Here is a 26,417-nt window from a genome sequence, read left to right on the forward strand (position 1 = left end):
GCTGTCATATTAAAGGGCTTGGGGAGGAATATTAAAAGGGAAATTGCTGCCAGCAGAGGCAGAAGGAGGGCTGCCCCATGGCACAGAGCTGCCCCTCCACAACCTGCTTCAACCCCACATGGGGATGGCCACCACTTCTACTAATCCCACCCAGCTCCCACTCAGCTCAACAGGAGGATTTTGAAAGCCTCATCAAATGTTCACTGGGAAGTGGATGAGTTGGACTTATGCATCCACCCAGCTCCTTATTTCTCTGCCTTCCTTCTGCTTCAAAAATACAACCCTTGCTTGCACTGATGAGGATGGAAAGCACATGGTTATGGTGCATCTCTAGGAGCCAGAGACTATCCAAGAAGGACTGCAAGCCTAACAGCTGAATTTGAAGGCAACTCCTTCAAATTTAAAGCTCCACAGTGGGTTTAGAGAGTAGGATTCATCCAACCTAACCCTGGGAACAACACCTGCTGTTTGCTGATAACTTCAGGGCTTGTGGGCCAGAACAGATATCCTCATGTGCTTTTTCTGTGTCATTTCTGGGAAGTCACTATGGCACGATAGCAAAGTCACACAAGTGTTCATCCCACCTGGACTGCATCGTTCATTCAGTTCCAGGGTATGTCTTATTGGGCAGAACCAGAGCAAACCCCCATCTGCTGCTGGACACTTTGCAGGGACCCAAACGTGCTCCTGCACACCAGCTCCAGCCACCAGCCAGCACAGAGGCACAGCCCTCAGCCACGTCCCCTGGGCACCATAGCAGGGCGCTCCCAGGTGGGCATTTGGCCGTACCCCATCACCTCTGCGCACTCACCTCCTGCTGTCTGCTTCCATCTCCATGAGGCTGCGAGTGCTTCCTGTCCTCAGACAAATGTAATCTCCCTGACAGCCTCGATCTGCCTCCAGTTCTCCGTGACGCTTTCACTTCCAGTTGGCTCCGTGAGCGACAAACCTGCTTTGACACCTTCGCTGTTTCTCAGTCTCATTTTCCCCGTCTGATCTGCTTCTCCCTGTCTTTGTCGTGCACCGTGTGATTTTTTGCACTGACAAACCCACTCTGATCTCCTCCTCCCGCACTCCCCCTGCCAACGATTTTCTCCATCTCCGCAATTCTCTGCCCTTTCGGATACATGACTGCTTTATTAAATAAGAAGAAAAAAGTAGCCAAAGCCAGGGAGCTCCCTGCAAACCGACTACTCTGGATATGATGTGGGAATGCGGTCACGGTCAGTTTCATGAAGCTTGCCCCTTTGCCACCTAACACTTGTTTTCTCAGTATTTAGTTTTTCCCCCCTTGATTCCACTCGAGCACAACTCGCTGTGCTTTGCACCATGAGGTGCAGGGCTCTGTGCTCTCATACCATTCTAACCCTTGTCTGCAATTTTCAGAAGCTTTGGCTGAGGGCGAAAGGTTCCACGTTTCATTATGATGGCTCACGGGGACCTCTGCTAACCTGCGCTGTGCAGCACTGTCTCGACGCACTACAGCAGCTGCACTTAGTAAGAAAAGTTCACCATCTCAGCTACACTGCTCGTTCCAGCAGCTATTCCCTCCCTTAGCCACAAGGAATACCAATAAGTCCATAATGAACTTTAAAGAGCAGCCGTGTTCGCAGGTATCCTGCCCACAGGTGCTTTCATCACAGCCCACAACCAGTTCTGCTCACCTCCTGCTCTTCAGGCACGGTTTGCATCCCTCGGTGACGCACTTCCAGACGTGCCAAATAATGATCCAGAGGAAGATTCTTCCACCTCCATCTTTCCCCTCCTCTCTCTGAGCACTTCAAAGGGAAGCAAGCTTTGCAATGCCCATACTGCACAAGGCGAGAGCTGAAGGCAGAATGCAAAGTCTGATAGAAAGCCCCGTACCCAGGCAGGGAGGTGGCCAGCCAGACCTCGCCACTGCCAGCAATCGATGCGCTCCACTCCCACACCCACCTGGGGAAATCTCTTTACCTTCTACATATGTCTCTGCCTACAGCCTCCTTCGGATAAAATATACAATATGCTGAGAGCGTGAGTTCATACTTAACAACACAACCCACCTTTTGTAAATCTATACTGCATTGTGCTGGAGCCTCGATATAATCGGAGGTGACTTCATCACCTGTGAGACAGCGGTTGCTGTGCCTGTAAACCAGAGACCCTGCAGTGAGAGCACAGCACTCGCGTGCCGCCTCCGGGCGCTCTCCCTTGCAGCTGCCACTGACAACGCAAAGGCGTTGTTTGCTTGGAAGAAAAGGAGGAGGTCAACGAGCTAAAAGCTCCAAATGTCACCCTTCCCATCCCATTCACAGGATTTCTAAAGCCAATGGCAGCTTGGAAATTACACTGTTAGCAGTAGCTACGGGCTGCTAGCCCTAGAGAACGTTGCCTTCTTCTTGGCATACCATCAGGTTTGCCCAGCAGCATCCCTTATGTTGCCAGAGGCTTCCATGGGTTCAGGCAGCACAGGTCAGGGATGGGGGTCAGGAGCAGAAGCATACATCCCCATCACCTCCTGTCTTGGAACATCGGTGCTCCAGCTCCTTTCTCCAGGGAAGAGTTGGAGCCCCTTGCTCTGCAGCTTGATTTCACAGCACAGTTGGCACCTGGGCAGATGCTTCCAGAGGAGATTTACGTCTGCCGCTGTGCACTACCTAAGCACTCCCTGCTGCATGTAGTGAAGATTTTCTCCTATCGATTCTCCTAGGCAGGCAACAGCAAGAACACGGGAAGCAGAAAGCACATCTTTAAACTTCCCCAAGCTGCCTCCTGGACAGACAATCCCTTTAAGTGAAGCACGGGGACCTGAAACCGTATAAAAGCAACAAGGTGAATCTCCTTAGCACAGCAGCCTGACAGACGAGTGCAAAAGGCTGGGATTTCACTCCAAGGTAACAACAGAACTCGACACGTTACCGGAGGGTGAAATGCAGCCCCATTTACCAACCTGTTGCACACACCAGGCCATCTCCCAGCTGCCAGCAGAAATTTCATTTAGACTTTTGCTCTCCAGAAAAGAGGAACTTCATTTCTATGTAATACAGCAACAGAATGAGACAGAATGAAGCAAAGTGCTCGAGCTCACTGAAAGAATTGCAGAGCAAGAAGCAAACCTGAACCAAGCCATGAAGCCTGCTAACCCCTAAAGCCACGCGCTGTAAGACAACATTTATCAACCTCTATCAAATTAGGCAACCAGGATACCATAAACTCACACTCGTGGAGCATGTTTTAACATGGCTGGAGAGCAAACACAGTTTCCCAGTTCCCCAGATGCTCCTCCCTAAGAGCATCTCCCAGAGAAGGCAAAACAGCAGTCTATTAAAACAAGCTGTTTTGAAAAACACCTCATCTCCTATTTATCTGCTGCTCGACAGTCTTCCCAAACTGAAGCGCAACATGGGGGTAATGGGGATCTTACACATAATTTAAGATGCTGCTGAAATTCCTTACATGCGGAAGATCAGCAGCTGAGATCAAAGGCTGACGCATCCCGTGACTCTGCCTGTGACAACAGAGAGATTTCGAACAGTGAATTACAGTGTTAAACAAATTGAGCTCATCTCCCCCAAGAGCGCTTCCCTTCGTACTTAAGAGTACAAAGCTTGCTCCATATCGGCTACCTGCAGGAAATAATGGGCTGTCTGGGAACGACTCATACCTCAGGAAACACCGCTGCAGTGTGCTGAAAAGCAGGGAGATATGGAAAACAAGGAGAAATACATGCGGAAAACAGGTGGGAAAAGCAACCACCCTCAGTACCACCGTCTGTTGCATGGCTATAACTGCCAGAACTGAAATGAGGGAAACCCTAGGAAGCCCTGGAAGTCTTACACACGACCAGGTACCAGAGAGAGCCATACAAGCTGTCCTCATCATTTCTCTACACAAACATCTCCTCCCCTCAGGGAAATATCTGCACTCGTATCCAACGGCAGATCTCTCCATCCCTCAAGGGATGCAGTCAAACCTCAAGAACTTGAGAGAGGAGCCTGATGCACCATTCACCACTGGAAATGCCCCTTCTGCACCAATTCAGCCACTTGAGAACACGTGATGCCATCCCCATGCAAGTCATTTTCATGAATACGAGGGGCAATCTCTTCTCCAAAGAGCAGTGCTGCACTGCACAGCAGCCCAGGGGGTTGGGGGTCACCATTCCTGGGGGTGTCCCAGAGCTGTGGGGATGTGGCACTGAGGGATGTGGGCATTGGGCACAGCAGGGATCTGAGAGTCTTTTTCCAACCTTAACAACTCTGTGATTCTAAAGAGAAATTTTCCTGTGAAGGTGATGGGGAGCAGCCTGCCAGCCCTTCCCCAAACAACACAGAGCCACAGCTGGGAAAACCCTTGCTGGTTGGAGGTTGCTCAGTGCTGATGAATGAACACAGCCTCTCCCCACATGGAGCAGCCCCTCCAGCTCTGTTTCCTTCCCTTCCCAACGGCTGCTCCCTGAAGGAAGGCCCTTTGCTCCCCCCACACTGCAGATGGTGCTCCTCACAGCGCTTTCCGGCCAAGCTGCTCCAACAGCAGAAGCTGTTTTTCATCACAGGTTGCACACAGTTTGGGAATTGCTTTTTTTCTCCCCCTCACAGCCCTAAATGTTTCATTTGTTTGTTTGTTTTCTGAACCATAGGCATATTTGTACTAATGATACAAGGAATTCTTTGCTGGGTTTTCCCCACTGGCTTCCTACCCTGAACATCAAACAAACAGGGCCAAGCATCCACGCTTGCCACACACATGGATGCTCCAATTCCTCCTATTGATGGGAGCAGAGTAGGTTTGGTTTCATTTATTTTCTTTACAGAATCACAAAACGATTCAGAAGTGTTCTCTGCAGGCAGGAGCTACCTTCAAAGCACGATAACAACCAGCCAAACGGGGCCGTCTCGTCTCTTCACGCAGGGTCCATGCAAATAGCAGATGGCAGGGGGAATCCTCCACCCTGTCGCCGCTGTGGGCAAAAAGCAGCAGGCAACAAAGAGGCTGAGGTAGGAGATGCTCATCCAGGTGAAAATGCAGGGAGAAAGCATAGGAAGCACGGCAAGGTTATTTCTGCACTCTCAAGTTAGCTAACGGGGTTGGAACAAGGCTATCTATAAGATCCCCTTCCAACCCAAGCCATTCTATGATTCAGGGAGGAAAGGCTTCCAAGCCCCTCCTGGTACACCTAGGGGCAAGGAAGAAAATTAAACACTACTTTTCTCATCTCGGAGCTAAATGATCCCAAACCTGAGGCAAGGCAGGAGCACAGCCTGCCCTGCGATGCTGCCCAGGTCCTCCATCCTCACCACTGCTTCTCACTTCATTTCCTATTGGTAATCTCTCCTGTTTTTCCCATCTCATTCTCCCTCACCCACGATGGCTGTCTCCACTCCTCTGTCAATCCACATCCCCCGACCTGGCCAGCCCCCTCCTATAGCTATATCTTTCTCTTTGGGTTAGCATTGCTAATGTCAGAATCATTCCATCTGACAAAGTCTCTGCTCGTCCGCGTCTCCCTTGTCTCCTTGAATCTCTGTCAAGGCCTTTTCCACATGTCTAAGCATTTTAATGACATATGGTGCTGGGACTTGGGGGAGGGAGGGAGCAGCGCTCAAACAGGAAGAAGAAAATTGCTACTACCAACTGGGCAAAATGCTGAGGGTAAGTGAGGGGACCCAGGAGAAGACTGGAAGCATCTGAGAAGGAAAGCTGTTCCGCCACACTATCCAGTTGTTCCACTTACCCACAGCAGCTAATTACTTGCCCAGAGGAAACTGCATCCTTTTGAGGGTTTCTCTACCAAGGAGGTCTGACTCTGCTTTGCTCCTCTATTTCAACCCCCAGATCCTGACAATCACAGCTGCCATGTGCAGATGTGCCAGCACACTGAGCTCATGAGCTAGCACACAGCACAGCTCATCTCTTCCTCACTCCAGAAATTAGGAGCGAGTGTGCAACCCAACTCTGCACGTGGCATTGACCCACTGGAGAGTGGTTCCCTCGTGTGCTGGGTTCTCTGCCGTATAGGCCACCAAAGCTGCAGCCCTGCAGAGCTGCTGCCCCAGATTTCATTGTCTGATCTTCATGCCCAATGATTGCACTTCCAGCATCATCTCCAACCCAACACACTTTTCCTCCCCAGTGCTGGGCACTTGAGATGACTTTTCTCAAAGCACCATCTTAGCGGATCCCAAAGATTTCAGATGGCTAAGCAGCCCCACAAGTCTGCTTAAGACACAATACTCAGCACAATCCTTGTGGATTTCTCCCTACCTAATTGCATTCTGTCTTATTATAATCCTCCTGCCTCTTAATTCTCCTCCACCTGTCGTAAATCCATGCAATGTGGCAGCACCCTAAGGTGCCAGCTTCTGTGCTCCATAACAACACAGGGCATGTTCGTGGCAAAGACTGTTTGATATGAAAAACACCAGGAGAACAAAAGAAAAGGCAAAAAATGCCCCAATATCCAAATTCCTACAACAGACACCCATACTGCGTGCTCCAAGACAGAGGTGACAGTAACACCAGCTTTTGCAAATCCTCGCCTCTTTAGGAGCTCTAATCCTATTGCAAGCCAGCTGAACTTCAGCTCTTAAGTGTTTTGGCAAATCCCGTCTCGGGCAGATTAATGAGCAAGGCAGAAGAAGCACAAGTCCTTCACAGCATCCCACTTGGGGTAGAAGTACCACCAACTTGAAGACAGAGCTGCACTGCCTTCAGCACTGCTGCGTGGAAGCACGATGGAGACGAGATGCATCTCCCACATGGATGATGCTTCTCACTTTCATTCAGTGGCACTGCAGCATCTGTTGTTTATTCTCCATTGCTGGCATATTCTTGGGGTTTGGGGAAACTTCACACGAGCTTCCATCTATAGGCTCTTGTGTTCCTATCCTGGCTTTCACAGCTGTGCAATTCATGAATAAAGGGAAACAAAAGGGGTGCAGGGGCACAGGTCAGGGGCACCAAGAGCACACATTTTTAAAAAGAAAATTGATCTTAATCTGCAACATCCAGTAAAGCCACAAGGAAGTACCCCAGGTCCTAGATGAAAACCAAGACCCCAAAGTTACAAGCACAGTGCTGCTGCTGCTGGGTTCCCTGTGATACAGCTGTATTAAAAGCAAATAAGTCAATAAGAAATGGCAGACAAAGCTCTCATTTGTCAGATGACAAGAGGGAAGGGTAAGGGGATGCTTCAGGAATTTATCAAGGAAATGTGTTGAGCTGTGCAACTTTCTAGAGGAAGATGCTGAAGACAAAGCAGCTTTCCCACTTGAACCTGTACGCTGTTCAATGAAACATGAAGCAGAAATAACCCCTCCCCATAACAACCAGCTTCTAGCACCTGATTTACCATCCTCACCAAGGCCGGGGATCTGAGGGATCATGGCCAGTGCTTTGTGTCCTGCACAGCTTCAGCAGCGATAGGAAAAACTGCTCCAACCTTCAGTACATAAGCAAGATTCAGAGCTTCCAGATACTCTTCTGATACAGCTATCCGCCTGCCTGCCTCGGAGGGGGGATATTTTCAGAGGGCACTCAGTGTTGAACAAAGTTTGTTTGAACTAGACTTAAATCAACAGCAACAAGAGCAGCGCTAAGCCAACCTCGAGCACTTGTGACAACACTGCTTTAAATAGAGGCACTTCAAGCTTTAGCATCATCTCATGCTCTGGAAGGTTTTACGGGCCACTGAGAGCACCTAAAACATTGGAATCCCATTGGCAAGCTTTGCATCAGCAGGACCAAGTGGCTTTTAAGTGTGGGTGGGGAGTAGGGTTGGAAGTGGCAGGGTTTTCAGCAAGAAGCCCTGCAAGAACCCAGTCCATGCAAGCCCAGATGGAAACTGTCTGCATGCTGTTCTAAACCAGGAGCCCGATGGCTTGTCAGCTTGGCCAGAAGCCTGCAGGCTTCAACCGTTAGGCAACTTCTAATCTGGGTGTAGAGGACCTCCTCAGGGTACTGGACGTCAGCAGCCCTACCTGGATGATGTCCTCAGCATCCATCACTGAGACAGTTGGGATCCAGATGCAACACTGCACTGCTCTGAGCAGGCACTTCCCATCCTCCCCATTCATTAGAGTCAAACTCCTAAGACTTCTACACATGAAAAAGCAGATGAGCGTGAGACAGAGTGGTTCTGTGCAGTACAGGCAGAGTTTTTTTAATGAAGGTATATTTACTCAGCAGAGCTGAAGGGCCGCTTCTTCACAGCAGGTCAGAGGCTGCTATGCAAATAATAATAAATACTTTGCACTTTTCAAGCACGCTCTACCCAAGAAGTGCTCTGCAAGCATGAAACGCACAGAGCCTCACTGTATCTGGAAGGTAGGAGAGAAAAAAAAACAGGAACAGCCACTTTACCCGAGACAGAAATAGAGAAGCCTCTTGGGTGGAAAGCAGACGTGATAGCACCAACTGCTTTCCTGACTCCCTATGGAAGTGCTCCTCACTGCTAGCCTCACATTCGTGGGCTTGGCAGCTTTCTATGAACAGCAGCTCAGTATCGACTCAGGGAACAGTCTTCTGTAGTTCATTACTCCCAGCAGATTTCAGAAGGGATCCTGCTTGGTGCCTCAGCTGCTTCTAAGCCAGCTAAGCCTGGAAGATCTGGCGCTGGTATAGAGTAGTAAAGCTTCTTATGGAGCATCTCACATAGGACAAAAGCCACCACAGGGGCAAGTTCATCAAGTCTGGAGAGTTTTATCTGTAATTAGCTGGCCCTGCAGGGGCTCCCTGGGATGGAAAGCAGGGCTCTGGGGAGCAGAGTACTGAGGGGAGAAGGGGGCTGAAAGAAAGAGACATTCTTTGGCAGGATTTGCAGTAATAGGACAAGGGTTTCCAACTAAGAGTGGGAAGATTTAGGTTGGATATAAGAAAGGAGTTTTTAAGAAGGGTGGGGAGGCACAGCATAGGCTGCCCTGAGAGGCAGAGGTGCTCCATCTCCACAGACAGCCAGGCTCAGGGATGGGGCTCTGAGCAGCAGATGGGGCTGTCTGTGACTGCGCATTGCAGGGACTGGGATTATGGAAGCAGCAACCCACAAGTGCAACCCGCAGGAGCTGAGGTTTGTAACCCCGGCAGGGTCCTGGGCTGCCCAACCGAGCCAGAACCACTGCACTTCCACAATTCGAACTTATCCTGAGACCAATACCAAGATTTATTGATCCAAGAAGAAAATAGCGACTGGTGAGAGAGGCTGGTCAATAACAATCCCAGTGAGTAATCACTTCTAACCAGAGAAAATTCTAGTCTGATTCTTTTTCTAGGGGCAAAACCCAGTTGTCTGGGCACGCTGATTATCACAGCCCAGGAGCAAGCCAGGGACTCTTGGCAATTACATCGAAATTCGCACTGACCATCTCAGATGCCAAGGTCTGGGACAGCACATCACTGCTGAGTGAATGAAATGAGAAACCCTATTAGCTGCTAACACTGATCTGTCTGGCAGAGGACAAGCTACTAATACAGACTACCTTGAAAATCATAGCAAGAAATTCAACCTGCACAGTCAAGGCCGGATTCAGGCGCGTAACTCGGTGATGGCAGGAGTTCAAGTACTTAAAATGTCTTTTCAAACCAGACAGTAAAATCATGCTGTCCCATCCCTCTTGGAAATGGACTCTACTGAAAAATCAAGGCCCTGAAAGGCAAGATAGAAAAAAACAGCAAAAACACAACTCAGCTTTGCTTGGCTGAAGCTAAGGGAGTTGGGTGCAGCAATTTCCTTTCATCTGTCAGCAAAATCTCATCAGATGTATCAAAACACAAAAGGGAGTTCAGTTACCAGAAAGGCATCTCCAGCATCGGGACAGGGACTGAGGAGAGACTCAGCACTATGTTTAGAAGGCTGAGAAGCCAATGCCTGAAATCCAGTAGCTTGAAGGCTGCAAAACCTCACCTCTGAATACACTTCAGGGAGCCAGCAAAGCTTTCTGAGCAGCAGAGCCACGAGGAGCACCAAACCCTGCTAGGACCAACCCAGACACTTTTTTATTTATCATATTATTATTTATTGTGTGGGGTGAATGGCTTGCTCTGACAGGGCAAAAACCCACACTGCTTCAGTCAACAGCCTCTCAGATCCAAGCCCTTGAACTGCAGAAGTGCCATCCCATAGCCCCAGGGGGTGAGGAGCAGCTCCTGCACTCAACAGTACTGCAGGTCTGACCTATGTTTGCAGGCTCCCAGGGAGCCATCATCTAAATTCTCTCTTTATTCCCTTGTCAATACCCATAGAACAGCTGTAGAAGAACAAACAGCTCTTTCTGGCCCTGCAACACTTTGAAAAGGCTCAGGCAGCCCAGTACTGCCTTGGGATATCTCACCTGGAGGTGAGGAGCTGCAGAAAGAGGTGGGAAGAGTTTTGGAGAGCAGAGCTTCTCATAGCTAACAACTGGTGAACAGGCTGAACGCTGCCAGCACCCTGGGAAGCTGCTGGCACAATATGACAGCCCTGCAGGAAGGTAATTGGCCAGACAAACTCAAGTGTTTGCTGGCTTTAATATTTAATTGTGCAAAAATGAAAGGCAAGAAAAGCTGAGGAATCCAAGCTGCTGCTAGAGACACACATGTGTGTCAGGTGCCATGGGGTCCCGTGCCAAGCTGGGCACAGAAATGAGCCAAAACACCAACCACAGAAGCATCCAACAATGATGTGCTCATAGCACTGAGCATCACCAGGCTCCCACCTGCTGGGCTTGGCTGAGGAAGAAGTGCCCTGCTCTCCTCTATAGTTTGGGAAATGCTGGGTACCCCAAGAAGTCTATCCCACTCATCTACAGGACGGCTTCCCTCCCACACAGAGACATGCCTTGAGCCAGCACTTCTTTATTCGAAGATCTGGATTTAAGGGTTACATACAAGTGGGGTCTCTCCACCTTACAAAACCCAACGGTTGAACCATTGAGCTTCTGACTCTGTTTAAAGCCATTTGCTTTTCCCCAGTAAAGGGCTTTTCACCAATATCTGCCTCTGGAGACAGCCCAGAAGAGCACAATCACTATCAACAGACACTCAGAGCCTTCTTTTTCTTCTCCAAAAGGGAACCCAAACAGCTCCAAATAAGTCCCTGAGCAGCCCTACATCCCAGTGAGGGAGAAGCCTGAACTATTGTGTGACTAAAGCTGCTGTTTGGATTATATCTCTGCATATGGTCAAACCCTGCATGGAAATTAAAAGGAAGGCTGGCTCCATAAATATTACAGTGCGAACAACACAGAGGTCTTTGCTGGATTATCACCGCTAAAAGGAACTGCAAAGCATCCAACTACACAAATGAAAGATGTTAATAGAGCAGTCCCAGCGGAGAGGAAGGCTGTATATTATGTGGAGCTGCTTTCACATCCTGCAAAATGTGCAGATTTAAATAACATTCCCCTTTCACACAGAATAAATCTCAGCATTTCCCATGAAGAAGCACAGCGCTCGTCTGCCCCAGCCCACTTCAGTGGCCAGATGGCTTACAGGGGACGCGGGTGATGGATGGAAGCCCTGACACGGGTGTCTCATTGGATGAGAAAGCACCAAACAGCTCCACTAGACGAGGCTGGGCTTCATTGTGCCTTTATATGCTATCTTCCTATTCTTTAAATACAACAACAACAACAAAAAAAGGGGCTAAGACTGATTTTCTCACCAACCTTTTAATTAAGCCATTAGTCTCCTTCCCCTTAACCCACACAACGAAAGGAACGAGAGGCCTGTCTTCACAGGAGCAAATGATTTCCCTGGAGTAATGAAGATGCATTATCATACAGAAAAAAATCATTAGTTGCTATGTCCAGGACAATGTGATTGCTCAATTACTCCACTAAAACAGATAGCACGCTTCCCAGCACCCCAAATGCAAACTTGGAAGAGAAGTATCCAAATGTACGTGCCCAGAGACATTACCTGCTCAGAGACAACCTGAAGCCCCATAGCAATCCCACCAAAATTACTTTCCAAGCTATTGCTCTCTTTTAAGACACCACAGCAGACCATGGCAGGATTTTCTCCAGGTGTTTTATAGCAGCAAAAGGTCTGGGGAGTTCACAGCAGTGGAAAGGTCTCATATCCCAGCAAGGATTCACCAGAAACCCTCATCAGGAAGAGGAATGCTATGGGAAATTGGAGGGCCTCTTGTACCAGGAGGTAATTAATGAGGTGATGAAAGAATCAGTGATGAAGCACAATCAGCAGCAGGAAATGGGTTAGGTGACCCTGCATGCCTCTCAACTCCACCACCAAGGAGGTTCTCTTGTTGGAAGAGACCACATCAGGCTGCAGTTCAATGCCATAAGGCCCAGCTGGGTTTGCTGCAATGCATGCAGCAGGGACTGGCAGCTTGGGCTGTGTTTTATTCCCCCCCAGATGCTGAGGCTAGCTGCAAAGCACCACACATCCACAGCTCAACAAACCACGATGATCCAACTCGCAATTTCCACGCTTCCTCGCCCCCAGGATGATTAAGATTTAGTCATCTAACTAGGGCCCTATTATTCCTTCAAGCATGTAATTTCAGCCCCTCTCTCACCTACCGAGACACCCATTACAAGAATGACTCATTAGCTCTTCCCCTGCATCCTTTGGGTACCCACTGCCATCACACAGATGTGGGTCAACTGATGCTGCCCACCGACCCCTATCAGATCCCTTCAGCTGCAGAGCGCAGTGGGGTGAGGGTGCCAGAGGGGAAAGTATTTTATGTGGACATTTCCCCCTCTACATGAAGCATTTGGACTTCTTTTCCCACGACATTTCTGAAGTAAATTTACTCTAAAAAGATTTCTGAGTCTGAACAAAGAACATATCATATCAGATGAAATGTTTTATTTGACCTGAAACAAATATTTTCAGTCTTGTTTTCAGTTAATCCAATATAGCATTTCTTCTTCATTTTTTTTTTTCCAGCCCAGATTGAGAAAAAAAAATCAATTTGGGAGCTCCATACACAGCCCATTCCATAGCAGTTGTCAGAAAGACTATAGCTGGCGTTCATATTTAAATACTGCTTTAGCAATTTATGAACATCATCTGCAAAGCTAAGGCACGAATTAGCAGCGATGAAGCAAGTTACTCAAGATAATGCATTTTGACATTAATGCCTTTCTACTGCTCAACTAATTTTAAATAGATATAGGCTTACAGTGGGAAAGAGAGAAAAGGAAGGTGGGTTTAAAGAGGTTAGAGGTGATCCCCAGCAGTGCTTGCACCCCATGGTGGGCAAGGCAGATGTCAGTGCTGAAGGCACTGCCCAGGGAACTCAGAGCGTTCCTCCAACCAAGGCTACCACAAGCAGCTGGCTGAGGCAGAAGCCATTCCAACCAGGTGCTGGGTACATCATACCACACCAAAGGGCATCCCTTAAGTTTTTAATACCTGTCATCTATGGAAATTGTGCTGAAGTTGTGCTTGTGGGCTCAAATGCTGCATACACTGACCCATAGTGTGAAAAGGCTGCAACACAGTGCCCAGCAGGAGCGAGCTGCAGGGCAGTGGGCAGGTAGCAGTGCTGAGCTGCAGGTACCCACACTGCATAAAGCAGTTGTTTCAGCTAAATGCAGCCATCTCTGCCTTCCTGTGTGGCAATTGCCATGTGATTTCTGTTTCATCAAGCTCTGAAATGTAAAACAAATGGGATTTATGTGGCTACTGTTTGGTCTTCGCTTGCACAACGACAATTCTTGCCTTTCATGGCTTTTCAGCCTTCTCTCTGTCTTGAGACCATTTCCATTTGCCTTGTGAGCACACACAACACTGATTGTTTCCCACCCCATCCATGGGAAAAGATGGAGATGGGGTATCTCTAGAAAACAAACCTCCTATGACACCCACACACTGCAGTACAAACTTGCACAGAAGTGCTCAGCTGAGATGATGCATCAGTTTACCTGATCTGCCACTGCCATACACTGAGCTTACTGAGTTCTCAGCCCACCAATCTAGCATGTTTCAATACAGGAAGTTCTACCTTGTACGTAATAAGCTCTGAAAATCGTTTCCTCGTAAGGTTGGGAGGGGAAAAGTGATGAACAGCACTTGGGAGATGCTCTGGAGAACAGGGGCTGTAAGAGCAGAACATTATCTCATGCACAAAATGAAAAGAAAGCTCAGGGTTGGTTACAGGGCTTCAATACCAGAAGTCATTCACTGGGGGATGGAGAATATACTCAATACAGCCCATTGCAAACTCATTATTTCTGGTAAATTTAACAAATGCCACTGGTATACAGGCAGACCAATGCTTAAGACATGAAGATTCATGACTGCAGGACTCCAGAGATGCAGCTCTGATCCTCTTCTTCCAATTACAAAGTGCAAATACCCACTCAGTCTGCTGTGAAACTCTGGGCATCTACAGCAACACCACCCCCACTTGTCCTGGAGCTAGGTGGAGGGGATTTAGTGAACCACAAGATTTAGGTTTACATCCATTAAAATCATAGAACAGCTCAGGCTGGAGAGGATATTAAAGCTCCAACCCCTGCTGTGTGTTGGGTACCCCCCAGCTCAGGCTGCTCAGGGCCCACCCACCTGGCATTCAGTGCCTCCAGGGATGGGCACCCACAGCTCTGGGCAGCACTGCCAGCACCTCATCACCCTGAGTAAAAGGTTTTGTCCCAGCCTCGAACCTACATCTCCCTTTTAGTTTAAAGTCACCCTTCCTCATCCCATTAAGAAACAGGAGAGAGCACCAGCCTCTGCTTACACAGGAAACCCAGCAGCCTGCAATCAACACTGAGTTCTGCCACAAGCACCTATCTGCTGGATGCTCGGCTTTGGTCTCCCTAAAATGCATCACATTCAAAGTGGTGGTGGTGTGAAGCACGCAGAGCCAGAAGCATCACCAAGCTCCTGAGACCTATGGCTCAACCCAAAGGCATGAACAGCCCCACCCAGGACAGTGACCTACCTCCATCCCACCCACCCTGCTCCACTGACACTTTCCATCTGCAAAATGCTGTCATCTCCAGCAGCAAATGCTTTGCAGCACACCTGGCAAGCATAGGAGAAATTGTCATGCAGGTGGCACGGTGCGGCACAGAAGGAGCTGGATTAGAGAGAGCCTGCAAAAGCAGGCAGAAACAACAACAGAAATGAGGTTTCCATGGGAAGCACAAAGCTGGACATTGTTCAGCAAAGCCCCGCTCCACGAGGCAAGGAGAGAACCTCGCACAAAAGCAGGAGCTCCCACTGATGCCTTTGTTAAGCTCTCAGAGCAGAGAGATTTCTCTGAAAGAAAAGCAGACCCTGGGACGATTATTTATCACCATGCAAACATCTTCCTCCTTGCCTTTTGTTGGTGGCCACATGCATCTCAAGCCAGGGGAAAAAAGCTACCAGCAGGATCAGCGAGGGCTGAGATTAATCTGGCTTCACGTAGATAAACACGAGCAATCAGTCTTAAAATTAATATTAAAGTTGTAAGTCACCTTTGACTACATTAAAATATACACTGGAACGCACAATAAGCCCCCCAAAAGCCCCACTGGCAGTAAGAACAGCTCCCTTATCAACCTCTAACATCCCCTACACAACACTAATGGGACGCCAGGCTGCTCTGTGTGGAACCAGCTCTCCTGGGGCAGCACAGAGTGACCCAATTCCTGCTGCCATTCCTGCAGCCTGGCTTGGCTGTCTTACAGCACTGACCTCAGCTGCAGAAGGCATCTGGGGAGGGAAAGCTGGCACGGGAAGCCTCAGCCTCACATTGCACAGTGGGTGCATCTGTGGTGGGCATGGGGAGCAGAAAGGAGCGCAGAGCTGCAGTGCAACAAAGCACCTGGGCCTTGGTGTGCTTTCCTCCCCAGGAATGGAGTTTGGGAAGCAGTCTTCTTCTTGTCCTCAGCTTGCCCTTCTCTCCCTGATGGAGATTCAAGACTTCCAAACCTCCTCCTCTCCCGCTGACTCACAGAGGCTGAAGTGTTCCCATCACAGGAGAACAGCATGGGTGGAGCACAGCAGCACCGCACGCTGTGGCAGCAGGATTGATGGACATCACCAAACCCAGATACAGCATCCCAAGGTCAGCTGCCAACACATACCCAAAATAACTGCCCAGTGATGGAGAGGGGTCACACACTGATGAGAGGTGTAGGTTCCAATGCCAGCAGGTGCCCCATGCTCCCCCTGAGCACCGCTGTGAGGTCAAGGAGAGAGCAGGGACACACTCAGGTTGCTCTGCACTCAGCATCACTGGCTCACATCTCCTGTAACCACCTCTAACACAGCTCTGCTTTGCCACCTGGCACAGCCATACCCAGTCCAGCAGGCACTGGTATACTCTTAACAAGAATCTCTACTTCAATAAGGTGAAACTATCCTTCAGTTTCAATGGACCAGAGTTCAAGAGGACAAGAGCGGGAGCAAAGACTATGAGCCACAATTGTATGAGTACACATTTGGGGAAAAGCAAAAGCCCTCATGCTGCTGGAGCTGTCACCAGAGCTGCACACTGCTGAGAGGGCTCCAAATAAATAAATAAAACCAGCACCTCATTAGTATGCAAATCTATTCAAACCCCTATTTCAATTTGAATTCTATGCATATGATCAGAGCGCAAAATGCAAATTATACAAATGCACCCATATGAAGAAACAAGCAGAAACTCTGCGTGAAGGGATTAGGGCCAGAGTGCTTCGCTCCCAAGATTACAGTGCTGGGGATGGCTTTTGTCAGGGCTCATCCTTTAATGGTCACTGGCCTTGCAGCACTGAGCTTTGCCTACAGACTGCTTTAAAATGCATCTCTGGCCCTCAGCAGTGGGAACTGCGTCCTGCTAGAGACAGGTTGCAGAGGACTGGGGCATTGGAACTAGATGACCTTTGAGGTCCCTTCTAAGCCATACTGTGATTCTGTGACAGGAGGTGGGTGAAGAAGCAAGGGATGCTCTAGCACCAGCACTGCCAGCCAGGGGTCTGCTGGGGGCTCAGAGTCCATCTATTGGTGCCCAGGCCCGCACCCAGAAGCAGCACTGGGCAGCACCTCTCCAGCTCTGCCCATCGCATTCACCAAGCCAGGGGCAGGCTGGGTCTCGAGAGCACAGGAAAGGTGGGGAGGTTGGGGGCTACAGCCCAGCCCCACTGTTCTAGGGACAAGGGATGCTCCCCAGTCTTAAAAGGCTCAGCACCTCCTTCCCCAAGAGCTGTGGCTGGAGAAGACCTGCAAGGCATGGGTGGAGAGCAACAGCCCAGCTTGGATGGTCCTCTGCAGATGACAGTGAGAAAGGGGACCCAAACACACCCCAATCTCAGAGTACAGCCCTGAGCTCTGCTCTAGCACAAACCACAGACCCTTCCTCTGGGCCTCCTGACCCCAGAGCACATCAAATCCCACTCCTCACCAACCCCACAGCCCAGCCCCACAGCTGGGAGTCTGCTCACTTCTCCCTCCTATGCACACCAAATTCTCAACCCACCATTTACCGTATTACATTTTCATTTTAAAGTAAATACATTTTCAATTAGTACTTACTGTGAGGGGCATGCATCAGTGAGAACACTTATTTCTCTTCCTTTCATTATTAGATTAGAAGTCGCTCAAGTTTAACTACATTTAACAGCAGTGGGGACGGAACTGTTCCGCAGACACTAATCCTCCTCCGCCCCCAATCCAGGTGCTACAACCCCCCACACTCAGCCTCCAAGCCAATGGCTGCAGCCTGGGGAGCTGCCCACCAGCTTCCCAGCATCCCAGCTGCTTACACACCCCTCTGCCACAAGAGCTGAACTCCTGCATGGCCACAATGCCCACATGGTACTCCCCAAATAAGCCCCATTGAAACCCACAGCTCAGAGCCATGCCAAAATAACCCATAAGCATGAGGGATCAGTCCCCATAGAGCCCAAACCAACACTGTGTCTGCTCCTGCACCCCCATCTCAATGAGAGACAGGCCACCCAATATTTTCTCAACCCCCCAAACGTGCCCCAAACCCCATCTCCATTCCAGCCAAAGCTTTTCCTCCCCAAGAGAGCACAAGATGATCCCTGCTGCCAGTTCAGCCCTCTGCTAGAGGGCTCATAAGCATAATAGTACTATTACACTTTGCTCATTATGCCTCATTTTTATTACATGGCCTCATTAAGTTAAGAAGCCTCTGTAATTGAACTGCATCTCTTGGTCTCCGCACGGGGGCTCCAGCTGCATTTGTCGTCAATCACTATTAAAAACACAGGACAAAAATTACTATTACACCCATTACTGCCCATCAATCTCTTCAATTGCCTCTTAAGGTCCTCTCTTTACCTGCTCAATGCACCAGGGCCAGGTGAATATCATCGGCACCTTTTTAATCTTTCTGTATTTTCTAGTAATTATAAGCAGATTTTGAGGGTGCTTTCAGTGCAATGGAGTGCACACAGGAACACAATGTCCTGGTGGCCTACAGGAGAAGGGGTAAGGAAAACACACTCAGACCAAGGGAAATTAGCAGTGCCAAACACCACCACACTGCACTGAACCAAACGCGAGATGCTTTACAGACATGTTCATCAGGTTAACAGCATCCGAGAATGAAGAGTACTGTGATAAATGGGCACGTTGCTGTTGGGTTTGCTGACCAGGTGAAAAGCAATCCTTGGTCAGACAGCTTCTACAACAGCAGGACTTGCAATCCTACCTGCACAAAGCACCACCTTCCTGAGTCCAGCATTAACATAGCAAAAAAATCAAAGCACACTGTTTTGGCAAGCCCACCTCACCGCTTCCAATCCATTGCTCCGGAATGTTTCCTGCACTACAGCAAGTTTCAAAGCTTCAGCTTTTTCTTCTTGATTCTGAATGAGATGCCTCCACTGGGACAGCAGCCCCGATCTGCTCGAGTCAGCAGCAACTCGCACAGGTTACAAGCACTACATGGATTTCTGCGTCTGCTTGGGAGAAAGCCAAATCATAGAGAGAAACCTGCCTGCTGTGCGAGGATCAGCATGCTGGATCAAGAGTTTGCTATAGGAACCATCGTAGAGACATCATCAGTGACATCCAACTGTTTGGCAAGTGCATGGAGCCCTTTTCTCCTCCTTTAGAACATGGGTGTGTTTTGCCCTCTCCCTTTGCACCCCTCTTCTCCCCCAGGAAAAGCCGGCCTCTGGCTTGCTTCCAGCACAGGAAGTGGGGGAAAAAAGAAAGGTACATTTGAGAGATCATAGCTCCTACAGCAGAAGCTGCACAGAGATGCTGAGCAAGTGTAGCCAACCCCAGCCTGATGCAGTCAGCAGCTCCCAGAGAAGAAGGGAAGGCGAGTGGTGTCAGCTCTTTAAAAGTGAGCAGAACCCTGCCCTGCTGGCCCGTGTGATGGAAAGGGGCTTTGAAGACTTCAAAGGGTGCTGTGTTTCCCAGCTTATCGCAAGTGTCTATCTTAAACCAACAGTATCATTTTAAGCATGACCAGAGCAAGAGGAATCTTCAGAAGCTGCTCCTGTTGTAGGAAACAGACATTCACACAAGAGGCAAAACCAAATCCCTCAGATGCACAAAGCCAGGCGAGACCCCAACTCACATTCAGCCCAACCACACTGCTGCCATCAGTGCAGTGAGCCCCCCACATCTCCAGTACCAACAGAGCACACCTTGAGGTCACCACGCAATTCCCATTATTATAAGTACAAGTAAAGGAAATCACAAGCAATTTGCCCTCTACCAGTAACACAGGTTTCAGCTCAGGCATACGGAGTTAATTTGCAGCCACTCAAAGCTTTGCTATCTTAAACCTTTCCAGTGTCTGGGCAAGAGGAGGAATGAGCAGAGACAGTGTCAGACTGTGATCAGGAGGACAAAACACCGCAAACAGCTGTGCCTAATTTTAGCATCTGTTGGTTCTCTTTCTTTAGCACTTGAGAGGGGGGTCAGGGGAACAGCCCTGTCACTCCCAGCTTATTAGAGACACAGCTGGGGGAGCATCAAGTCTCACCCTGAGATCTGTCAGTGCAAGAGCAACAAATAAGGCAGTACTTCTGATCAGCAGCACTCACTGCTGCAGGCACCCTGTGTGCCCCGAGCCCCAAAAGGCACGTGCTTAGCACCTCATCACCATCACTCGCACACACATCACACATGGGCCAGGCACAGCCCCCCCACACCCACTCCCCTTCCTGAGCAAAGCAGGGTCATTCCCACGTGCTCCCAGCCGGGGTGACCCCGAAGTGCGCCCTACAGCCGCGCAACAGCGGGTACAGCTCCAGGAGACCCCGATCCCCCCCCCACCCCGCAACACCCCGCAGCCCGGGAGGCGATGAGCCCCGCACGGTGCGCATCGCGGGCTCCGTGCGAGCGCTGCTGCTGCCCCCGCCAGGCGGAAGGGACACAGTGAGGCTGCAGCCGCCCGAGGGGACCGCATCGCTGCTCCGAACGGGGCCGCCCCTCAGCATCTCCTCCTCCGGGCTGCGCAGCCCACGCCGCCCCTCACAGCCCCCGCCCTGCAGGCGAACTCCCACCGAGGGGACAGAACCCCTCCTGCTGTCATCCCGCAGCTCGCCCGGCTGAACCCATTGCTGAGCACACAAGTGGGGCTGACATTTATTTAATCCTCATAGTAATGTTGACTGTGTACTTACCGAACACCTCATGCTTATGGAAGACATTTGTTTCCAAGCAGCTTATGCTAAATTGCAGTGATATAAAGGAAACACTTATCCAATATTGACATTTACTGACTGGCAGCATACAGCTTGAATACTCATTTGTGCTGGTGGAGGGGGAAGGGTAAGGCCTGAGAAGGATGAGGGCCTTTATTTCTCATCTTTTAATGAATTAGACAATATTAATTTAATTGGTGAATACTGGCTGAAAGTGCAAGGTAGGCTCCAAACCGGAGACATCTGCTTCCTTGAAGGGAAACACAGTAACAGCACAACCTGAATACCGAGCCTTCACCCAAGGGCAAGTTTGAGAAACCTCATCCCACTGCATAGTTAATTTGTAACCAGCAAAGCTCCTCTGGCTCCCAGTTGGGGTCCATTCAGAAGATACACCGAAAACACCCGAAATGTTCATCCTTCAGCTGCTGCAGCATCCCATCACACCTGGCATGCACAGCAAGGTGTGTCCAACACCACCATGCCACCAAGTGACAGCAACAGCCCCAGCACAACATCAGCAGCACCTTGAGGTGAGCAGAGCACAACAGTCACACACATCACACCAGCACAGCAGTTCCACCAAACACAAAGTCCTGGGGAATGGAAGGCACTTCCTATTAACCTGGTTCACACCTGATGTGCAGAGCCCTCAGAATCACCTCCTGCTCCACTGTGAGATGGAGATGCTGCTGCCCAAAAGCTTGCTGTATCTCCCATCGCAAGTGGAGGCGTTGAAGGAACGCATTAAGACAAGATCTTATCCTGAAGTTAGCATCTGACTTTAACAATGCGTGCGTTCCACCTCCTACTTGCATAGCATATGACAGCAAATAGGCAGGAGCCTGGAGCCGTAACTCAAGGAATATTTTGCTTTTCAGCTGCTTAATACAGCTCAGTAAAAGCAGGAGTCGTGGAACAGCCAAGTGACCTACAGCTCCTTCTGCTCCACTTTGGAGGCTGCCACCAGGGAAAGGCAAACGCTCAAGCTGGGGCTTGCCAGCAAGGCGATGAATAAACAGCCTTTATTATACTCAGAAGGCACATTGAGCCAGGACATCTGTTAGGCCACAGTCTCTAAGATCAGAACCCAGCATTTGCTCTGTCCCACTGCAATGCACAGATCAGAAATGGCTCTTTTCCCTCTCCCTGCAGTTTGAAGCAGAGGGTAAGAGGAGCACACGAATGCTGGGGGCAATCCACCCCTCGCCTGGAAAGGGCAGCTCAGGCTTTAAGCTTCATTTCTTCCCAGCCAAGAGAAAAGAAGCCCTGTGCATTTCTTGGCATGTTGAAGTTAATCCTGCAGGCAGCGGCTTCACACCCCCTGTAAGAGCTCTGGGACTCCTGCCAGTCCCAAAGGGAGGGCAGAGCACCTTAAAAACCACTGCTTCAACTGCCTTAAACCCCAGCAAATAAGAGACTGATTTACAACCTATTTGTTTCACTGCCTCCTGATTTATAAGATAATGTCTGTACAGTCACTCCTATCTCTGGCCAGAAGCAGTCGCCAATGGAGCTGAAAGACCAACCAGCATTGCTTTGGAACAAACTAAACTAGGGCCTTCACCACTTGTTATTTAAGACCAACCAATGGATAGAAAATAAAAGAGAAAAGAAGCTGTTAAATCCTACTGGAAGGACCTTAGGAGTGATGTGCAGCAGTTCTCTGGCAGCAGTTCCACCCGGAGAGCATGGCAGAAACCTGCAGAACTCATCGTGAAATCCGAGGTTCAAAGCAAGCTGCATCCCCCCCTCCCCCAAACTCTTACAATCTTCATGTAAGCAAGCAGTTTGTTCACAGACCTCAATCCTCTGCCAGCTCACAACCTGAGGAGTTTGTCAGCCTCTCCCCTTTACTTACAGCTGCAAATGAAGAGCGTTAAGCCTTTTTATTCTAACATAAACAGCCCAGCCACAGAGAGCCCTGAAGTGGTGACAGTGCACCGAAGCATTCAACATCTGCTCGAGATGTGTGTGCAATGCACACTGAGTGAGGGACCTCCGCAGCACCTTGGAGGTGGGCAGGGCTGCAGTGTGAGCACCAGGGCAGGTGCTTCTCCTCTCTTTTTTCCCCCTCTGGCAAAGGGCACCCGAACAAATCACAGCTCCTCCCTCTCGGTCTTTCCAAATCACCAAAACCCCACAAGAAAAGCCGGCTTGAGCAAAGTTGGCTGCGGTCCTCCTGCGAATCTCACTGCAGGAGGTGCAGATGGGAAATGAGGAAGCGTGCAGAAATCTGAATGCTATTAAACAGACGTTGGGAAAAGGTAATCCTGCACTGCTTCCCCGGGACAGCACACAGTGAGGACACACTCAGACCACGATGCGCTTTCCTAACATGAGAGCAGAGATTCACCTGCTGCATTCAGGAAAGGGACCAAGATCCTTCCCTTGCGATGCTCCCCTGCTCTCTCCAGGGCAGCAGCAACCAGCTTTGCTCCTAATTACACATTCCCGGGCTCAGGGCTGCTGAAGGCAGCACAACCCCAAGTACCCTTTGCACCCAGCATGCTGCAAAGCCACAAGGCCCTGTGCAAACACCTCCCAGCACTCCACAGACCTGTATTTCTGCTCCCCAGAACCTTCCCCACAATGCTATAATCCCCATCAGGCCCTACGTGATTGTAAAGGATTTACTTCCAGGGAGGAACCAAGTGAACTGTGAAGGAGAAAACCACCCTGCGACACCCAGAGAACTCAGAACTCATCACCCTGAGGGAAAGCAAACATCTTCAGAAACAGATTCCTAGACAGACAGGAATCTTCCCAAGATAAATTTCAGATCCTGTCAGGTTATGTAGCACAGAGCAGTAGGGGGAGGTGGTGGTTGCATGCACATGGTATTTAGGGGTCCTGCATGCATGGTATATTTAGGGACACTCCTTCCCACAGCCCCCAGGGCTCAGGCACTCCCCCCACTGCTTCCAGCCTCAACCAGCTTGCACAACACTGCAGCAGAGGAGTGCAGGGGCAGACAGCCCTATAGAGGAGTAACTTTCAGAAAAAGAGTCTGCTTCAGCCTGTTTGCAAGGATGAAAGACACCAGAAAGTCAAGGCAAGGCGCTCAGCTTTTCCTGGATTACCTCGAGGGAAGCACAGAAACCCAGAGTTCCTCCTTTCAGGCTATTGCTTGTGCTCAGCAGCAGCCCCTGGCAGGGAGCAGCAAGCACCTTCTTCCCCACCTCAGCCTGCAGGGCTCACAAAGCAGCAGACAGCCAGCATGCCACCAGGAGGCACAGGGGCCATGAAGTACAAACCCAAGGGCACAGGCACACAGAAATGATGAAGGAAAATGCCACTGAGGGGTGCGGAGGGGCTTCTGTAAAGGAAGGTATAGCTAGGATCTGGATCCTGAGCAAGGTTTTCCACAAAGCTCATCCCGACTGCCCTTGGCTATGAGGAATTTAAGTCCTGCCTGCCTTATTATGGCAAATCCCTCCAATCCATTCAGCTGTTGCTGAGAAGCCGCAGCCCTGTCTGCCCCCCTGCACACAGAAAGGGGCCACTGGAACTCCTTAAGGGGTCAAAGGATATTAATTAGTCCTTCAAACAAGTTTTGGCCCACCAGCTCCCAGCAGAACGTGGCATGAGTGCCCTCTGGACACACATGGAGCATCCCCACCCCACAGCCCAGCAGCTGCTGGGAGCACTGATGCCCACAGAAAGCAACACCACATCTGTAACACATCTGGACACACCTGAACCGCCCCAGCAGCTGTTCCAAGGGAGGCAAACATGACAGACAGTGCGAAATAAGCTTCAGCTCCAGCATCCAGGCCACTCCTTCCCCAGAGCACCATGTGGCTGGAGGAATCTTTTGCATGAAATCCCATTGCATGGCTTCACCCCGAAGGGAGAAAACCACACGCTGCCAACAGCCCCCTTTTCTCTATACTATAAACAGCAAGTGCAGAAATGCATTCGGCTCTTCCTATAGGAGGAAGCAGCCTGAAACGCTCTGCAAGGCACTATCTCTGCCTCACAACCATGAATAAGCAAGGTAGCAGATGCACACAGCCCAGGGAGACGCAGCCAAGGAGCCACAGAGGCTTTCGAGCCCACTATTAAAAAGTGCATTAGCCCTTATAGAAAATAATGGCTGCAAACAGGGAGGGGGGATAAAGGGAGGGAGGAAAAAAGAGAAACATCCCTGCTGGATCCAAGACAAAGTTCTCTGGCTCCGTGAGCAAACTGCCATTTGACCCACGGGGAGCTGAGACAGCCGAGGGAGCAGAGAGGCCAGGATGAGATCCTAAATTGCTCCCGTCCCCACTGCACCGGGGAGAGGTTCAGATTTGTTCAGCCAGAAATCTACATGGAAGACACAGTGGGTTTCTTTTGTGCAGAAGGAAAGGAGAATGCAAACACAGCTTTCCCCCTGAAGGAATATTAGTACAAGCAGAGAGAGGAAGAGAGGGAAAGGGGAAGGGAGGGCAGAGCAACAGCTCAGCATCGCAGCCGAACGGAGGGAAGAAGCTGGGGACAGCTCGGAGCTCAGCCTGCTCGGAACACCGGGCGGAGGGGAAGGCAGCGGGTGGTGGGGATGCTCAGCATCACGTCTGGCCGAGCACAGACCCACCTGCCCGTGGAGCAGCTCGGCTCTCTCTAAAAGTTTTCTCCTTCATTTAATCAACAGATGGACGAGCTGCGTGGGTTTGCTTTTTTCCCTTTATTCCAGCAGCCCCAAGCCCTACCCTGACACAAAGCAGCGCCGGCTCCGGGACCGCGGCAGCGAGACACGACAGACGGCATTGCGCTCCGGCACCGAGCGGCACAGAGCCCCGCGTCCTCCACAGGTGACACAGCCCCGGGACCGCACACCGAGCGCCGCATCCCGCACCGCATTCTCCCGCATCCTTCTCTTCAGGGCGAGGACGCCGGCAGCAAAGTTAACGAGCGCATTCCTGCCCCTCGCCGAGCTCCATCCCCGGCTCCGCGCTGTCGGGGGGTGCGATCGGGATCCAACCCCCGTTCCCCAAAGCCCGCGGGATCCCCGCTCTGCGCTCAGCACCTCTCGATGTGCTCAGCACCCCCCGCCGCCCCCCGGAGCGCAGCCGCATCTCCCGCTGCCCTCCATTCCCGCAGCCCCAAACCGAGCCCCACGGCCCCGGGGTCGCCGAGCAGAGCCGTGTTTACACACAAACACCGTCTAATTAGCGGAGCTGGAGCAGAAAGAACTCATTTGCATGCTAAAGATTTAATTTTTTTTCATAAGGCGAGCTGCCTCGGTGGGCATGCATGCAAAACAACTCCGCAGTCCTCCCTCATCCAGGGAAAAGCAAAAAGCACCTCGAGGTGCAGAGGGGGTCCACGCAACCCGAAACCCGGCTCCCCCCGCACCCGCCCCGCTCGGAACTAAGTGCCGGGCCGGCTCTTACCGTGGCTGAGCAGGAAGCAGGCGAGCAGGAGGAGGAGGAGGTCTGCCTGGAAAGCGCTCATTCCTCAGGGTGGGCTCTGCGCCGGGGTGGGGGGCTCCGTGCCGGGGGGCTCAGGCCGCCGCCCGCCGGCTCCACTCACGCGGCTCCGGCTCCATCGCCGCCGCCGCCGCCCCCCCCAGCTCCTCCCCCGGCAGCGCTGCCGGGAGTGGCGGAGCGAGGAGTGAGGCGCGGCGCTGCCCGGCTTTTGTGGGAGGGGGGAGCCGGGCTGTGGGGGGAGTTACTTGTGAGCTAAGGGGAGGGGGGGAGGGGGGCAGGCATCCTGGCGGCTGGTATTTGTAATAGGGGGAAACTGTAATTCCAACACCACCCCCCCCCCCAAATAAATCCCCAACCCTTCTAAGACACAAAAACACAAAAAATAGAAGTTAAAAAATAAAAGCAATATGTACATGTAAAAAAAACCACCTCATTTGCTACTGTACAGCTGCTCCTAACTCACAAGCAG

The 26,417-nt window shown here is 50.6% G+C and overlaps 1 protein-coding gene across 4 annotated transcripts in view; it reads right to left on the minus strand.

Moving 5' to 3' along the window:
- Positions 1 to 26,089, minus strand: part of KIRREL3 (kin of IRRE like 3 (Drosophila)) — a 237,302-nt gene extending 211,213 nt beyond the window's left edge. For all 4 annotated transcript variants that reach the window (XM_040652084.2, XM_004947961.5, XM_004947959.5 and 1 more), the window contains exon 1: positions 25,913 to 26,089. In XM_040652084.2, coding sequence (XP_040508018.1) covers positions 25,913 to 25,973 — 61 coding nt within the window. In that variant the 5' untranslated portion in view covers positions 25,974 to 26,089. The remainder of the gene's footprint in view (positions 1 to 25,912) is intronic.
- Between the last annotated feature and the right edge of the window lie 328 nt (positions 26,090 to 26,417).

Source organism: Gallus gallus, chromosome 24 (assembly GCF_016699485.2).
Source record: "Gallus gallus isolate bGalGal1 chromosome 24, bGalGal1.mat.broiler.GRCg7b, whole genome shotgun sequence".
Taxonomy (NCBI): domain Eukaryota; kingdom Metazoa; phylum Chordata; class Aves; order Galliformes; family Phasianidae; genus Gallus; species Gallus gallus.